Genomic DNA, 19,263 nt, shown 5'->3' on the forward strand with positions numbered 1-19,263 from the left:
CACCATTGCAGAGCCTCCACCACCTTGAACAGTCCCTGCTGACATGCAGGGTCCATGGATTCATGAGGTTGTTTCCATACCCGTACATGTCGATCCGCTAGGTACAATTTGAAATGAGAGTCGTCCGACCAGGCAACATGTTTCCAGTCATCAACACTCCAGTGTCGGTGTTGACGGGACAAGGTAAGGCTTAAGAGTTTGTGTCGTGCAGGTATCAAGGGTACACGGGTCGGCCTTCGCCTCCTGAGGCCCATATCGATGATGTTTCGTTGAATGTTTCGGACGATGACACTTGTTGATGGACCAGCATTGATATATGTAGCGATTTGCGGAAGGGTTGCAATTCTGTTGAACGATTCTCTTGAGTTGTCATTGGTGCCGTTCTTGCAGGTTCTATTTCTCGCCGCAGCGGTGTCACAGATTTGATGTTTTACTGGATTTCTGATATTCACGGTACACTCGTGAAATGGTCGTACCGAAAAATCCCCCATCATCGCTACTTCGGACATGCTGTACCCATCGCTCGCGTTCCGACTATAACATCACGTTCAAACTGGCTAAAATCTTTATAACCCGCCATTGTAGTAGCAGTAACCGATCTAACAACTGCGCCAAACACTTGTGGTGTTATATAGGCGTTGCCGACCGCGGCGCCGTATTCTGCCTGTTTACACATCTCTGTATTTGAATACGCATGCTTATGCCAGTTTGTTCTCGCTTCAGTGTATATCATTTAACATAAGCGTGCTTAACGAAAGAAAACCAATTTTTTTCAGCTTAACTTTATCAATAATTTCTCGAACTGTTTAAAATGTATGTTATAGTTTGTATCTTATATCTGTGCATATTTATTTGTAAATATGTAAGTAAAACTGCAAAATACTATTCAGAAAAGAGGGCACAGTGCTCCACCTCCACGTTGCTCGGACCACGGGCAACACCGCCAAAGGCAACAGTAGCAGCAGTGGAGAAAAAAATAAGAAATAAACAAAAGAACCTCGATTCCAGTATTACCTCTTTCCCACTCTCTTATTTAAAACGTTTGCTTCTCCAGACATGTCACACACCAACCCACCAGTCTCTCTCCGTGATGATGGTGATCGATGGACGTGAGTCACGGATTAGCAACGGATGGTGACATTCGGCGATTCTCGCGGCGGCGAGGGGACATGTTTCCCCTGGTGACGGCCGTGCTAGTGGCGCTGGCGGCTTCGGCGGCTGGTGCTGCTGGCGGCTACGTGCACCCCGTCAACTGCCTGTGCAGGCCCCCGCCCTCCACCCCGCAGATGGCCTACTGCAGCCACGGCGGCCTCTCCAGGGTCCCGCGCTGCGTCGCCTCCGACGTCGCCGACCTGCACCTCGCCTACCCGCTGGTGCACTCCGTGCTGCCGGACGTGTTCGTCGGCAACGAATTCTACAAGCTTCAAGTATGTCGACTTCTATCGTTGTAGAGTTGCTTCGTCCCGAGGCATCGAGTTAGTCTTATCCACTCTTGCGACGAGAAGCCATCAGCGGCTCGTGAGGAAAATTAGACCCCCTATCGAACCTTTGACAAATTCGGAAACGTTTGTTTGGGACGGTTTCTTGTTCCTAAGACTTTTAGTATTCTCATATTTAAATATGTCGACTTCTTTCGTTGTAGCGTTCCTTCCTCGCGAGGCATCGACGGTAGTCTTATCCACTCTTGCGGCGAGAAGCCATGAGCGGCTCGTGAGGAAAATTAGACCCCCTCATCGAACCTTTGACAATTTCGGAAACATTTGTTTGGGGCGGTTGCTTGTTCCTAAGACTGCTAGTATTCTCATATTTAAATAACTTGCATTAACCAATCCAGTCTCATCCCCACGAACATTACATTGGTCACTGACAAGATCACACGATTTAAACACTACTTACACACAAATATCCTGATGTCAGACACTCAATCGGTTCCAAACGTTGTATGTCGAAAGACTATCAACTAAAACACGGATTTAGATCGTGTTACGTGCTCTCGTCCAACAGAACATTGCAAATGTTAATTAAAAGTAACACCGGAACTACTGAGCACAGGAAAAGCAGGTCAGTGCACAGTGGTTTTGTAGATGTCACGCGATAGGTTTAGCACAGCGTGAGGTATCGAATCAAAGGTCCCGCGTTCAGACCCCACTGATGACAATTATTTTTAAATGTTTTGGCGTGAAACTCTTATATGGTAGGACACTTCCTTCACATGTAGAAGGACCTTTCGGATTTTGTGGCAATGTTCTTTTAACAGTCTGCTTTCCCTCCGGTAGTTGAAAGTAGCGTCCAAGCTGCGCACTGCGCGGCGGGTTGGATTTCAGAAACATCAGTGGCGCAAATGATTGTAACAGGAAAACGTGGTGCTGAAGCCAAAAAACGTGGACTATGAAGCAATGGAAGAAAGTCATTTGGTTGGGTGAATCTTGCTGCAGACTGTTTCCAACTCCCGGCCCGTCCGAAGAGTGAAACAGGAAGGGATTTGGTGATGGTTCGGGGAGCGGTATCGTTGTATTCCATGTGCCCCACGGATACTCTGCAAGGTCGCGTTACAACCAAAGTTTATGTGACGGTTTTGTCTGATTAGTTTCATCCTATGGTACAATGTTTGTCCCCAGTGGTGATTCTGTATTCCAAGAAGATAGAGACGCTGTTCACAAAGGTCGCATCGTCCAACACTAGTTTTGTGGGCACGCGGATGAGTTGTGCCATCTCCCCTGGACACCACAGCCACCAGATCTATATATAATTGAGCCTTTGTGACGTACTTTGGGGAGAAGGGTAAGTGATCGCTATCCACCTTCACCATCTTCACCTGAAGCCGTCTCCAATGACAAGGAAGAGTAGTATAATATTCTCCTGAAAACCATTCAGAACCTATATTTATCCATTCCGAGAAGACTGGAAGGTGGTTTGGGTGTGAGTGGGTTTCCTACACCGCATTAGGCATGGTGACGTCCGTTTTTGGTGTTCCCATATTTTTCTCCACCCCCTGCCTTGTCATATAAGATTTCTGGAGGGGAAACGCTGGGAAGATAAAGTCTGTCTGTATAATACAGAGCGAGCTGCACGTGTGATGCGGGAAGTGTCTTTTCCCGGAAGAACACTGCAGCTGCCCCACATGATGACTAAAAGTCAACGTTCCTTGAGCAGCGCAGATTGTTCGTACTTCACAGCCGAATAACAGGCGAGCTGCTAGTGAGGCAAAGGTAATCCCAATTGAGACTAATTGGGAGGGTATTTTTAGTCCCCCGCAACTTCCTTACAACCAAGGGAAGCTTCCAGAAAACCTTTATCCTAGACGAGAATGAAGAACTATTTCTTATTCTGTTCTAGGATGAAATATCCTTCACAGACTTGGAATTCAGAAAATTGTGTTAATAAATGTCGCCATTGTTACTTGGAACTGCAGGATTGGGTTAAAATCGTCACTAAACCAGTACCATCGGTTAACAATCATCAACTTTCTAACTGCTTTCAGAAAGATTTCTAGACTGGACTGCAAAACGTACATTGTTAAAAGTCAATACAGTGCTTCCACCTTGTTCCTAGTATCTTTAGCCAATAGTTCAAATGGCTCTGAGCACTATGGGACTTAACATCTGAGGTCATCAGTCCCCTAGAACTTAGAACTACTTAAACCTAACTAACAGAAGGACTTCACACACATCCATGCCCGAGGCAGGATTCAACCCTGCGACTGTAGCGGTCGCGCGGTTCCAGACTGAAGCGCTTAGAACCGTTCGACCACATCGGCCGGATAGCCAGTAGTCTCCACAAAGATAAAAACAGGATAAGAGCTCACAATATCTAGCCAGAAGAGTTCTATTCCACGAAAACAAACTCGTTTTGTTGGGTTAATATCATCCACAGCGCAAAGGAGCGAGGTGTGATCATATGTTGTAACACCCCACCCGTCACTTACCTGGTTTTGGTGTGTGTTCACCCCAGGTAATTGACTAACAGATCAACAGAGAGTGCAAAACTGCCGCAATATCGGATAACGCAAAGAAAGTAATAAGGCCCTGTGACTCCCGATGGAACTGCGGTGGCAGTGTTGACATTAATTGATTCAGAATTGATCCCTTTTAATTAAAAAGGGGTGAACATTGATGTTATATTCAGCTATAGAACACCAGATGCAAATATTGAACATAAAATTAATTAAGAAAGTGACTTGGTATTTCAACTACTTGATTGAAAACAGATGCAGACGATTAGCACAAATTTATTTTAACTCACGACCTTCAATCACATTACATGACTCTCCTAACAGGCAGAGGTAATAAATTGCGTTTGCGTGGAGTAAAGTGCGATAAATCAAAAGTAATTCCTATCGACTGACCCAGGCGTAATGTGAAGTGCTAGAAGAATTCTACAATACACGACCCATGAAACCCTTGTGGAAACTTTGCCGACGTGATGCAACAAATTAATCAGTGGCCGGAGCGGGGGCAATATCACCGAATTCAGTGTGGCGGAGCGGCGTCGTTGTGCGGACGTCGGCCCACCTCCTGGTGCTGCAAGGCTGTGCTCGTCTATTCACTCCTAGATATCAGTACATAGCTGAACCAAAACTTCCTATCTCCAAACTCAATCGTTCCCTTTGCTAAGTCCTAAACTGCAGAGATGCTCACTCTTTCTCAGGCAAGCTGATTCAAGATCGCCACGTCCGCACTCTAGGCAAGCTGGGAACGGAAGTCCCCTATGGAGACTTCTCCCAGTCCGCTCTTCGCCTCGGTTTCCCCTCCAGCAAAATCACTTACGCCAATTGCAGCGCAAGTCGCGTTAATTATGCGTCGCTTCCCAGCGCCGACCAATGCCTGCTCTGGGAAGTGAACAAATTCCCACAAAATTTCCCTTCCTCTCAACTTCTTCTATTTAGCTCCCCCCCCAGGCCACCTATCAAGGTTAGCGTCTGCACAAACACCAAGTTTTCCGGAATTCTGTCTCCCAGGAGAGTACTTCAAATTCCTTGGTCCTACGTTCCCATCGGAGGCCGGCGTATTTCGTGCTGTCGCTCTTCACCTTATTTACTTCAGGCTCTGCAGACTGTGAATTCAGCGTGAAGTTGCTATAGTCACGAACACGCATATTTTGACCTCTGTTGACCGCTCCACCGTAGCTTTGTGCGGCTTTGTCGCATGTTTCACAGAAAACGGGACGACAGACATTTATCAACAGGCGTACAAGTTCTCCGTCTGTTTCCCGGTACACCAGCATGGAGTCGGGGTCAATCACCCACTCACTGTCACTCATCTTAAGGCGGCTGGAGGCCATGCCGCGTTACCGCTTTCTCAGAGCTTGAGCCGCCCTAAGCTGTCTATTGTCACTTCCCTTCACCATTCCCCAGCTGGCCACGGTCAACTCTAAATGTTTCCCATTGGTAAACTAGCGTGCAGTAAATCGACTCGTTTCCACAAAGTTTTCATGTCGTATGAATTACTTTAAAACCCTCACCCGACATTAATTACTCCAATACGTCCATACTATATCCTCTACAAGATGCATTGTGCCTTGTCAGTCATTTTTTGTTCAGCCCTACTGTTAGATCAGCGTGAATTAGGTGATCTTTAATGACTTCATGGAAGGGGCATAGTTCCTGCCATCTTACAATGTTAACAATTTGATAGAGTAAGTCGTATGAACCGCATTAATAAACTTCATCACTTTAGAATTAGTTTAGGTTAAAACAGGCGTGTTTCCGAAGAACTGGATTCCATATTGAAACACACACTATCAGTTTACTGAATAGCTTGTGCTTTCATTCGTTGAGATATGCTGGTTATTATGAAGGATGTAACGATTCAATCTTCTTGTGAGCTACTTGATCACATTGTAGAAGCTAGGCACTTGGATGCTGTGCAATGGATAACCTGCGTTGGGCAGGACGGACGCTGTAAGCAATTAGTGATGCCACTTGCAGACTGGTGACATAGCACGTTTTCTTAAATGACCTCCCATAAGGCTACGACTAACAAAATCTGTACTCCAAATACTGTCCTAGCAAATCACAGAACAGAGGTAACTGAATCAATACAACAATAATTAAAAGTAACGTTTAGAAGAAAGAAGTAGTCCCTGAAGGTATAGGCAAGTCTGACTGAGACAATGTAACCAGAATCTAATTTACGTAAATATTAAAAAAGAATAGCAAAATCAGACATTGTGGGGGAAGGTGTCCCTTTGACTGGCGCTCTTTCAGAAAAGCTTCTCTAGTAGAAAGCCCACTTGCATAGCATTCTGTCCCACTTCGCAGGGAACGATGGTAAAGTTTACTTCTAGCGGATATCTGTTGGCTTTGGCTTCTCATGCATGACTGGTGGACAGAAGAAGGGGAAGTGGTAAGCCGTCTTGGTAATTTCTAGCACTGCTGAGTCTCATTTCCGACAGGTAAATTTTAGACACATTTATGTTTTGTTCCACTAGTGATATTTTTGTGTACCGAATTACTACGATTCACGTGTTAAGACAAGCAGTCTAGTAGAGTATTAGATGTACTGACGGTAGGAATGCTATGTTAATGCTTTCGTAACGACTTTAGTAAGGTGGATGTCATAAGCTTTAATGAACGTAATTGCAAGTTTTACTGGAACAATCAATCTCTTTGCGAACTAATTATAATACGAATTTTAATGTAATTGTCATATTTCGAGCTAACTTTATTCGTCGCTTGTGGGCCATTGCCAACCAACACACATATGTACGAAATCTTTCTCACCTAAGACATGTACGTTTGTCAGGAGTGTCTCTGAAGGTAGGAACTTCCCAACCTCATTAGTTTTAATGTGATCAATTTTCCATGTGATCAACATTATTAATGCGGTTGGGCCTAGTTACTGTCTTAAATTTTCTGTTCATTGGCTTCTACTACATTTTGTCAAGACCGTCTTATTCATAAAACACCATATCCAGCTCGTTCACCACTCCACAGTCTCAAAGAGGTTACTTCCTTCCAACCAAGTGAATGCAAAAATCGAAAAATGAATAATAGTAATTCGATACCTGTGCAGTGTAATCACTCTTCTTTCCTTGCAAGTTGAAATGCTTCGTGGATCCTAATTCAAAAATCAGTAATACCATCGACACACCGTTTTTACTCCAGAGAACCCACGACCCTTCCACTCACAATGGTTGCCGACCATTCCTACAATTCTATGAGCTTCTCAGAAATCCCGAAGGGTTTAAAATACACACATCAAAAAATGTTTTGCATCACCTCGGTTCCGAGACTTCCGGAAACTGTACAGAAGATTGGAATAGAGACCAACATAAACATCATTTCCGCTCTTATTATTTCTCATGAAAACCACACATTGCATGTTGTACCACCATAGAGCGAGACCTTCAGAGGTGATGGTCTAGATTGTTGTACACACCGGTACCTCTAATATCCAGTAGCACGTCCTCTTGCATAGATGCATGCCTGTAATCGTCGTCGTATAGCATCCACAAGTTCATCAAGGCACTATTGGTCCAGATTTTCCCACTCCTCAACGAGGATAACGGCGTAGATCCTTCAAAGTGGTTGGTGGGTCACGTCGTCCATAAATAGCCCATTTACAATCTATCCTAGGCATGTTCGATAGGCTTCATGTCTGCAGAACATGTTGGCCACCCCAGTCGAGAGATGTTATCTCGAAGGAAGTAATTCACAAGATGTGCACGATGGGGGCGCGAATTGTCGTCCATGAAGACGAATGCCTCGCCATTATGCTGCCGATATGGTTGAACTATCGGTCGGAGGGTTGTATTCACGTATCGTACAGCCGTTATGGCCCTTTCCATGACCACCAGCGGCGTACGTCGGCCCCACATAATGCCACCCCAAAACAGAAGGGAACCTCCACCTTGCTGCACTCGCTGGATAGTGTATCTCAGGCGTTCAGCCTGACCGAGTTGCCTCCAGACAGGTCTCCACCGATTGTCTGGTTGAAGGCGTACGCGACACTCTCCGGTTAAGAGAACGTGACACCAACCCTGACCGGTCCATTTGGCGTGTTGTTGAGCCCATGTGTACCGCGCTGCGTGGTGTCGTGGTTTCAAAGATGGACCTCACCATGGACGCCGGGAGTGAAGTTGCGCATTATGCAGCCTATTGCGCACAGTTTGAGTCGTAACACGACGTTCTGTGGCTGCACCAAAAGCATTGTTCAACATGGTGGAGTTGCTGTCAGAGTTCCTCCGAGCCATAATCTGTAGGTAGCGGTAATCCATTGCAGCCGCCCTTGGGCGGGCTGAGCGAGTCATGTCATCGACAGTTCCTGTCTCTCCTCCATGTCCAAACAACATCGATTTTGTTCACTCTAAGACACTAGGACTCTTCCCTTGTTGAGAACCCATCCTGGCACAACAATGTGGATACGACGGAACCGCGTTATTGACCGTACAGGCATGGTTGAACTACACAGACAACCTCCTTCCTGGTGGGATGACTGGAACTGATCGGATGTCGGAGCCCCTCCGTCTAATAGGCGCTGCTCATCCATTGTTGTTTACATCTCTGGGCGATTTTAGAGACATCTCCGAACACTCGAAGGGACTGTGTCTGTGATACAACATCCACAGTCAACGTCTATCTTCATGAGTTCTGGGAACCAGGGTGTTCCAAAACATTTTTGATATGGGTACTTCGACATTTCAGCCAGTCTGCCCCAGCAGCAGAACACAAGCATTCTCTTTGGTCATTTTATTTACAATAACACTCTGTAGGAACTGCTGCATTCTGCCAGAACTTACCACAAGATAACTGTAGCAGGCACGGGAAAACAACTGCCTTTATTGGTGACCTTCCATCTCACTAAGTAGGTTCCGACCACAACCGTTTAAGACACTATAGGGAAAGATAAACCCATCACCTCCAGGCTGGATAAAGGCCAAATCCACTGGATGCCAGAATCCGGCGTTTGCATCCCTGACGGGCAGCCTGAAGACCGTACAGCGTGGTCGGGACTAATATATTACGTAGTCTGTGCCATAGCAAAAGTAACATTATATTTTGTCGTCGTGGTGTCTTGAAGCCAATTGAAGTTGGAGTCTGGCTCAACTGTACTAAGAAATCGGCGATGGCCTAAATCTAAGTATTCAAATTGTTATTATTATAATATTATTACGATTTCAGATCAGGATAGTTATTATTACTAATATTAGAACGGTTACTACTACTACTAATAATAATAATAATAACAATAAGCATGAAAGTTTATCTTCCATACACCTGAAAAATGCTCTAAATTTTCATTTCATCGAGCAATAGAGCTTCAGTGTATTTGTTCACAAAATAATGTTAGGTGAAAACAATTAGTATGTGATTAACCTACAATGAATAAGCTGCCTTAGGCAAAACTTAACGTATCAGGACAATAAGTCGCATTTAGTGGCTGGATCAGTCCTGCACATAAACATTTCTTCTTTCTTTAGTTACGTGTTTATTTATTTGTTGTTTAACCAGTTCAAGAGGCCGGGATAGAACTCTTCGTGTCACTTTATTCATTTGTTTTACATGAATAGCATTAAAACTATACAGCTTGAAGAAGTACAATCACATGTTAATTAGTTCAGGGAATGTTTGTTTGAACCTGTGCGTTTTCTATAGTTGGCATATTGTTGCTACTGCTCTTTCACTGAGTGTAGAGATGCATGTTTGTCAGTTGCGTTGCCTTCGCAGGTGCAATCGACATAAATTGACATACAGAAAATCGCAACACAAAAAATTAATGTAGAGTAGTGAAATTTTGGAAATTCAGTTGTCTAGGTAACTTATTTCAGTGAATGAAATTACAAGATCATAGGTTAACGCCGAAGTGCGAGATAAGCCATTACAAATGTAAAATGCTGGTGCATTGAAAACAGGTATAACCGACAGAAAGTTGCATGCAAGCATGCAAACGCGGATGCATTGTGCTGTACAGTTGTCGGATGTCAGTTTCAGGGCTGCAGTTTCATGTCTGTTGCACTTAGTCGATCGATACAGTGGCCGTTAACACAGCTTGTGGATGACACTGAAGCTTTCGTCCAGTGATGTCCCACAGGTCCTCGATTGGAGGCGGATTTGGTGACAGAACAGGCCAAGGCAACATGTCGACGCTCTGTAGAGCGTGTTGTGTTCAGCAGCAATATGTAGGCGAGCGTTATCCTGTTGATCTTGTCGGAACCCTCCCTCCCCCCGCCCCCCTCCCCGTGAGAGTACTCCTGCTATCTCACGAAATCGCATCCCAGACCATAGCTCCAGATGTAGGTCCATTGTGTCCACCACGCAGACAGGTTGCTTGCTGCGCCTCAACTGGCCTTCTAACCAACCAACACACGGCCGACACTGGCACCGATGCGGAACCAGCTTTCGTGAGAAAATGCTACTGACCTCCACCCTGCCCTCCAATGAGCTCTCGCTTGACACCATTTAAGACTGAAATGGTGGTGGTTTAGGGTCAGTGGAATGAACGAATGCTCTAGGGCGTCTGGTTCGGAGCTGTCCTTGAAGTAACCGGTCTGTAACAGTTCATTGTGTCACTGCGGTGCCAACTGCTGCTCATATCGTTGCTGCACATGCAGTAAGGTGTGCCAGAGCCATTCGCCAAACACGATGGTCTTTCCTCTCGGTAGTGCCACGAGCCCGTCTGGAGCCTGTTCTTCTTTCTACCGTACGTTGTTGTGATCACCGCTGCCAACAATCACGTAAATTGTCTACATTCCTGCAAGTCTTTCTGCAGTATCGCAGAAGGAACATTCAGTCACTCGTAGCTTTACTTCACGACCTCGTTCAAACTCCGTGAGGTGCTGATAACAGCGTCTTTATTGCTTCAAAAGCAACCTTGATTGACATCAACTCGCCACGCTACTAGAGCCACGCATATGCGACTGGCGAGAAATCTGAATAGACAACATTTTTCAGGTGTAGAAACACGCCTACCAACTTTCGTTTATGTCGAGCAATTCTTTTTAGTGTTGTGATTTTTGCCGTAAGTGTATTTAAAATTTCCTGTTTAATTTAAAAACGTGAATTTATTGGAACACGTCACATTTTATCACGGGACGTTAAATTTTTAGTCAGATGATAAGAAATGTAAAATGTAAAGAGGCTGCACTTTGGATGCGTACTGAAAATACTTTCTGTCAAACAGGTGGTTCTTCTCGACCACAACCGGGTGCGTTCTCTGCTCGGTGACGAATTCAGAGTGACGCCCAGTTTGTCCGCCGTGGACCTGTCGCACAACATACTGGAGGGTCCGCTGCCTGTTGACCTCTTCACGAAGAACAGCGCCATGCACCACCTGGACTTGAGCCACAACCTGGGACTGGGGATAGTCCCTGACAACACCAGCAGCGCTGCATTAGTGACCAGCGCCACGCTCCGGTCCCTGGATCTCAGCCACTGTGGACTCGTCGACCTGTCCACTGACACTCCAGCCCTCCAGCGGCTCACCGCCTCCTGGAACTCTATTGGAGAACTTCTACCGGAAACTTTCGCCTCCATGCCACAACTCGTTTCAGTAGACCTGTCTCACAACGTACTTCGCTCGCTGGCGAATGAGACATTTAAAGATTTGACAGCACTGTCCGATCTCAACTTGTCGTACAATCTGCTGGAAGGCCAACTGCCGGGAGATCTTCTGACGTTGTGCACCGAGGTGCGTCGCCTCGATCTAAGCCACAACGCCCGTTGGGGCGCGAGTATTGAGGACGACGAGTTGCCACTCGTGTCCAGCAGCAGCCTCCTGTCGGTGGACGTCACCCACTGCGGCCTGGTCCGGCTCTCCCTCGACACACCCGCCATCCAACGTCTCAACGCCTCCTTCAATTCTATCAGTGAATTGCACGATGTGACGTTTCTCGCAATGCGCAACCTGTCAGTACTGGACCTGTCGTACAATAAACTGAAGACCTTCAGTCTATCGCTCCCGAGTATCCGCGTCTTGAACCTGTCCAATAACGCTATCGAAAACTTGGACCAAGACACCTTCGGAAAAATGCCACAGCTCTCAGCGTTGGACTTATCTTTCAACAAGATAACAGCTATCAGTTCCATAATCCTGCCCGAAATTTACTTTTTAAATATGTCTGGCAATGCTCTGACGTTTTTTACCGACTCCGTGATAAGTGAAAATGCTTCTAAAATGATTCTGGATCTGAGTTTCAATAAGTTAACAGAGGTTGCGATATCTTTAGATTATGAAGAACTACTATTAGCTGAAAATCCGTTCATTTGTTCATGCAAAATGCTAAAAGAAATAGGGAAGTGGCTCCGACGGACAGCCGACAACAAAAGTAGAAGATGCTGGGAACCGAAGGCGTTGAGAGGACTTCTTTGGACACATTTTCTAACTAATCAGTATTGTTTGCATCTCGAAGGACATATTCCAGACACTGCTACTTCGTCCAGGGAATACACCTATTCCTCTACCGTTAACGTTACAACTGCCGCCAACACAACGCCTTCGTCTCTTACCAGCCAAGTAGTTCATCAGGAGGAGATGAAGGTATGTACAGCACTTATCTTACCTGTTGAGAAAAGTGGATCTGATTAACGTGAGGTGACCGTTAACACTACTTCCTTCCTCTTCTTCATCTTTAATCTTCTCACTCATCCGGGCAAATACATTTAATTTTGAAGTATTCCTTGAGAATCTATTTTTTTGGTACTCGCCATAATTGAGATCGGGTCAGTGTAGGAACTGCCTACTGCTCATTACTTCTCGCATCGAGTGCCAGTTGCGCTACTCATCCTTCACTAATAATGTCGATCTCGATCTTTCTTCAAATTAAATTTCTGATGACACACGGTAAATTCACTTATTTGGTCTTCACGGCTTGTATAATGTATACAGTACTATGTTCCACATTCCTGAAACAAAATTTCCGTTCAGAAAAACCTGGTTCCTCCATCATTGTCAAATAACAGTCTAGAAATCAAATGTTCGCAGGCGTCTCTTAAATTAATCAGACTGTTTTACGCAACAAATACTTATTACATTGTCTCCCTTTGCTCCCAAATTTAGCAGAGAGAAATATGGTTACAATACAGCGTGAAACAATAATCAACATCATTATTCTGCTGATTAACGTAAAGAAGTTAATGAAACATACGTACATTATAAGCGATGTCTTTTGCGCAAAAAACAGTAAGTCATCTTGAAAACAACTACATTTCCATGCAATAGATTTGTTTTTAATTTATTTCACACTACTTGAGAACAGTCCATGAATTACACTCCCGGAAATGGAAAAAAGAACACATTGACACCGGTGTGTCAGACCCACCATACTTGCTCCGGACACTGCGAGAGAGCTGTACAAGCAATGATCACACGCACGGCACAGCGGACACACCAGGAACCGCGGTGTTGGCCGCCGAATGGCGCTAGCTGCGCAGCATTTGTGCACCGCCGCCGTCAGTGTCAGCCAGTTTGCCGTGGAATACGGAGCTCCATCGCAGTCTTTAACACTGGTAGCATGCCGCGACAGCGTGGACGTGAACCGTATGTGCAGTTGACGGACTTTGAGCGAGGGCGTATAGTGGGCATGCGGGAGGCCGGGTGGACGTACCGCCGAATTGCTCAACACGTGGGGCGTGAGGTCTCCACAGTACATCGATGTTGTCGCCAGTGGTCGGCGGAAGGTGCACGTGCCCGTCGACCTGGGACTGGACTGCAGCGACGCACGGATGCACGCCAAGACCGTAGGATCCTACGCAGTGCCGTAGGGGACCGCACCGCCACTTCCCAGCAAATTACGGACACTGTTGCTCCTGGGGTATCGGCGAGGACCATTCGCAACCGTCTCCATGAAGCTGGGCTACGGTCCCGCACACCGTTAGGCCGTCTTCCGCTCACGCCCCAACATCGTGCAGCCCGCCTCCAGTGGTGTCGCGACAGGCGTGAATGGAGGGACGAATGGAGTCGTGTCGTCTTCAGCGATGAGAGTCGCTTCTGCCTTGGTGCCAATGATGGTCGTATGCGTGTTTGGCGCCGTGCAGGTGAGCGCCACAATCAGGACTGCATACAACCGAGGCACACAGGGCCAACACCCGGCATCATGGTGTGGGGAGCGATCTCCTACACTGGCCGTACACCACTGGTGATCGTCGAGGGGACACTGAATAGTGCACGGTACATCCAAACCGTCATCGAACCCATCGTTCTACCATTCCTAGACCGGCAAGGGAACTTGCTGTTCCAACAGGACAATGCACGTCCGCATGTATCCCGTGTCACCCAACGTGCTCTAGAAGGTGTAAGTCAACTACCCTGGCCAGCAAGATCTCCGGATCTGTCCCCCATTGAGCATGTTTGGGACTGGATGAAGCGTCGTCTCACGCGGTCTGCACGTCCAGCACGAACGCTGGTCCAACTGAGGCGCCAGGTGGAAATGGCATGGCAAGTCGTTCCACAGGACTACGTCCAGCATCTCTACGATCGTCTCCATGGGAGAATAGCAGCCTGCATTGCTGCGAAAGGTGGATATACACTGTACTAGTGCCGACATTGTGCATGCTCTGTTGCCTGTGTCTATGTTCCTGTGGTTCTGTCAGTGTGATCATGTGATGTATCTGACCCCAGGAATGTGTCAATAAAGTTTCCCCTTCCTGGGACAATGAATTCACGGTGTTCTTATTTCAATTTCCAGGAGTGTATTAGTTGCATAAAGTAGTACCCTGTGTTTTATAATTTTGTGCTATTCAGCGCAATAGTAGGCAGATGTAACATGTACAAAAACCCATTTCTACACTGTACCGAGTGTTTGGATTTTTATTACATTAAATAGAAACTTGATATATAAAACATGTAGTATAGAAATGGGAACTGACATCCAAGAGATATTACTCTCATTTAAACAATGCAGAATCCGCCTCCAGGGACCTTCCTGCCCACGGAAAGCAAACAATTCAATTCTCCCTCCTACCTTAATTATGCTTATTCCATCACCAATTGAACTGTGTGGTAGTTGTGATATATCTGTCTTTTCTTCCTCGTCGAAGGAACCTTTTTTTGGTTGGTTGGTATTATTTATACTTCCCTGAATTGGAACGTACTGAATGAATGACTCATTCAGCTCTTTCTATAACACTCCAGGCGACCTCAAAATTTGCATTTCTCTCCTTATTTTCACTTTTCATTTCCTGTATCGACTTGTGTAACGTTCTAATTCATTTCAAACAGTGGAAAATCCAGGACAGAATGTAACAATATTATGAAAAGGATAGTTGCTACTCACCATATGGCGAAGATTCTGAGCTTCAGATAGGCACAAAAAACTTACTAACGCAAACGCAGTTCACATACACGTCGCTACAGTCACTGGCAACTGAAGCCATATTCATTTCAAAATAACTATTTCTGCTATCTATAACCTTCTTAATATTCTCTTTATTTGTAACATATATCATGACTGGTTGAAAAATGAGAGTAGTTATAGTTTTGTGAAACATCATGTTTCGATTATTACTCGTATTTTATTTCATAAACACCTATGTGTTTTCTCATAAATGTTAATAGTCTTCAATGTCCAGTTCGCCTTGGAAACACAACTGCGACATAGGAAGCTGAACGAAATTACACTTTCCGTGCCTTTTCGTGGTCCGCCCCGAAAGCTCAGTGGTCAGCGTGGCGGTGTGTCTCGCCCGGGTTCGATTCTCGGCTGGGTCGGAGATTTTCTCCGCTCAGGGACTGGGTGTTGTGTTGTCCTCATTATCATTTCATAATAATCAGTGGAAAGCAACGGGAAACCACGACTGGAATCACTTCCTAAGATGGTCATGCCGTGGACCTCTCTGACGAGGCTTCCCCTATGACCAGACCAACTGAGCTACCCAACACGACACGCGCCCCATCCTCACAGCTTTACTTTCGCCAGTACCTCGTCTCCTACTTTCCAGAGTAGAGCACTTGCCCGCGAAAGGCAAAAGTCCCGAGTTCGAGTCTCGGTCCGACACACAGTTTTAATCTGCCAGGAAGTTTCATATCAGCACACATTCCGCTGCAGAGTGAAAATCTCATTCTGGAAACATCCCCCAGGCTGTGGTTAAGCCATGTCTCCGCAATTCCTTCAGGAGTGCTAGTTCTGCAAGGTTCGCCGGAGAGCTTCTGTGAAGTTAGGAAAGTAGGAGACGAGTTACTGGCGGAAGTAAAGCTGTGAGGACGGGGCGTGAGTTGTGCTTGGGTAACTCAGATGGTAGAGCACTTGTCCGCGAAAGGCAAATATCCCGAGTTCGAGTCTCGGTCCGGCAAACAGTTTTAATCTGCCAAGAAGTTTCATGTCAGCGCACATTCCGCTGCAGAGTGAAAATCTCATGCTGGAATTATTATACATTGGATATTAGGTTCATTTTAAGTACAGCTGTTTCCATTCTGTATTCATATTTTTGAAACATCATAGATAAAATAATTATAGATAAATTTTGTACACCTAACATATATGTAATTTTGAAAGGCTTTCTTTCTAACAACGACCATCTCTGATCCTGTGTAGACGCTGTTGAGAGCTTTTATTGAGTCTCAATGTAGACTGGCCTACTGTAGAATTATCTAGTATTTTTCTCTGATAGCTTCCCATTACTTTATAAAGAAGAATGCAAGTTTCTCTCTGATAACCTAGACGAGTTTCGCGTCTTTCCTTAGAATGAAAGTGCTGTGAGTACATGATCTGTCTCGTGTAATCACTTTTACAATACAACCAATCTGTTTTGATATATTTTACGTAGTACCTGGATTATTCATTTGGAATATAATACATGTTTTGAACACCTTTTTTTAAAAAATGTATCTACATACAATGGATTACACAATGTCTCTTGTTTCAGTCACTATACACAATTAAATTAGGCAACGTAAGATTGCAATGTTATGCTATCAATAACAATTTAGTGTTTTCTCATTTCAATGCTGCATTTTTCAGAATTTTATTTAGCCCTTAATGTGACATTTTGCTTAAAGTGTTCAGGAACACTGAAATATGCCGCTTAAAACTAAAACGAAAATTTCTCCATCATCAGGGAAACGTGCAGCAAGTTGATCTGAAACCGGTTCCTGGAGACCCAGGCTATTTGGAGATGGGTGACATTCAGAGTTAAGAGGGCACAGATTTGTATCAGTTTTATACGACAGCAGTCCATCTCTCAGATGCATTGGCTACAACTGTGTACATTAATTTTTTCTGTGGTTTAGGTGCTACAGAAATATTTAGTTATATTCCAATGAATAACTGAATGTTACTATAGTAACTTTGCATGGTAGTTATTGAATGATCAGTTTATTTATTTCAACAGGGAATATACCAAAATTAATTATTTTTACTGCATAGAAAAGAAGTCATGTGTACAAAGCATATTTTGAAAACAGGTACATATATTTGTATAAACCTTGATTCTAAAATAATTAAAAATTCTTCTAAGAGTATGAGACTATAAAAAACTTTCCTTCCTCTAGAAAAAATTGAGGTCTGAAAGGATTAACTTGTCTTCTTAGCCGTCCTGTCTTTGAGAACCACGTGCAGAATAAAGCGATACGTTTACTGTTCGCTGTAGCCGTTCCTTTTGAATGTGGTCTTTAGGTTGCTAAATTTAGCTGCAGGCTCTCTAGATCTGATATCATCCATCTTCTGTAAACAGTTTAAGGCAACTTCCCACTATGGAATATGTTTTCAGGTAGAGATATAGGCCTACAGGCCTACAGGTGTTCCAGGGTAGGGTAATTTTTCTCTCTCTCCAGAACTTCCATGAACGTGGGAGACATCCTATGGTCGTCTTTCATTGTACAGGGAACTATTCTGTTTCTGTGGCAACATAGGTGATACATGAGGTATGTGTCCAAATGGATGGAAAAAAAAAATGGCAGAAATTCTGAGCCAGCTGTCGGCGGGAGGGAGTTTATGCTGTATGTCATTCTATACTCGGCTATTTGGGTTAGCCATCACTAGAACTGGATGACACAAGGTAACTCTGAGTATGTAGTATCTAATTAGAGTTGCTGATGTCTCTGCCATCTCAAAAGGACGTGAAAACAATTAGCCTTTCCTTATTCGAGAGTCATTCCCGCTTCTACAGCATTTCTAGCTTACACTAGAATATACTCCATGGAAATCACTGAAAATGTATTTGGATAGTTAATCTAATAGATTGAAACATGAAAATGCATTGCATAAGTAGTCAAGGTTTCTCATAACAACTGCCGAGATATCAAACCCTACGCTCTCGCGACGTTTCATCTATTACTGCAGGACTGCTATGAGCAAATCAGAGAAAAAGTTTTCCCATCACGCACGTATTCTGAAAAAATGAAGCTCTTTTTGGTGACCTTTCTGAAAATAATGGAAATCAAACGCATGACACAGAATGCAAGCTTAGTATTAAAGGACCATACTCAATTTCCATTTGATGATTATGTTTTCGTTGCAAGTACTAGATTCAAACTACGAGTTTATCTTATTTCTCATCTGTTGTCAAATGAACCTCCACATAAAAACTTTCTTTACCCCTCCCGTTTCTTAGTTAATGCAATTATTTTTATGTTACAAAAAATGTTTTCCTACTTAAGCACTCTCTCATTTTTGTGTCTTGTGTACCTATAATGTTTGTTTAACTCGCACATCATGTTTATCTGAGTTCGCGATGTTCGTTTGTCAACTGAAGATGGACTGAGAAGCCGAAAGCAAGTTCGTGACCAAATAAATATAGTTTTGGAGACCATTGGGAAGTGTTTAATATTATTTTATTTATGTTCACATGGCACAAAAAATTGCGTGAAACTGCTAACCCTGACAAAAGTGCTGTTCCCCTTTATTGTTACTTCTATTTCGATATGTTCAGTGGCACATCGGCGTTAACGGTTATTTATATTTTGTTTCTTTTGACCTCTCACACTGGTGTCTGCTTGATGGCTGCTCCTTGATGTTTTGTGTTACCGTCTGAAGGCAAAATGGTTGAACTGTATTTAAACTGCTTTGTGCATTTAAAATTCAGGTTTTATTCTGTGCAGTTGTCGAAGTACTACTTAAAAGCTTAAAGACTTTGGGTGTGTCTCAGGCAGCCTGTTACTGCTTATCGGCGTCTGGTATTGTAAGGAATTTAAAATCTTAAGACATATCCTAGTGGATGGTCTTTTTTCCTAAAGGTTTCTTTTCAACAGATGTTCTCTAACTTTTGGTAAATGATTTGAAAAGCAATTGCCCACCGGAGGCGGATAGTTAAATTCTGATGTGCGTTGTTTTGGCTGTTTAATCTGGATGCTGCTACAGTTAGTTGACAAACGCTATGTCTGTAAATTTGGCCTT

The 19,263-nt window shown here is 44.4% G+C and overlaps 1 protein-coding gene across 1 annotated transcript in view; it reads left to right on the plus strand.

Annotated features, from left to right (window-relative positions):
• The window catches only part of LOC126188531 (insulin-like growth factor-binding protein complex acid labile subunit), a 57,412-nt gene that overhangs the window by 19,087 nt on the left and 19,062 nt on the right, over positions 1-19,263 (plus strand). Inside the window, exons 2-3 of the mRNA XM_049930132.1 lie at positions 1,055-1,427; positions 11,121-12,476. Coding sequence (XP_049786089.1) covers positions 1,104-1,427; positions 11,121-12,476 — 1,680 coding nt within the window. The 5' untranslated portion in view covers positions 1,055-1,103. The remainder of the gene's footprint in view (positions 1-1,054; positions 1,428-11,120; positions 12,477-19,263) is intronic.

Source organism: Schistocerca cancellata, chromosome 5 (genome assembly GCF_023864275.1).
Source record: "Schistocerca cancellata isolate TAMUIC-IGC-003103 chromosome 5, iqSchCanc2.1, whole genome shotgun sequence".
NCBI classification, from domain to species: domain Eukaryota; kingdom Metazoa; phylum Arthropoda; class Insecta; order Orthoptera; family Acrididae; genus Schistocerca; species Schistocerca cancellata.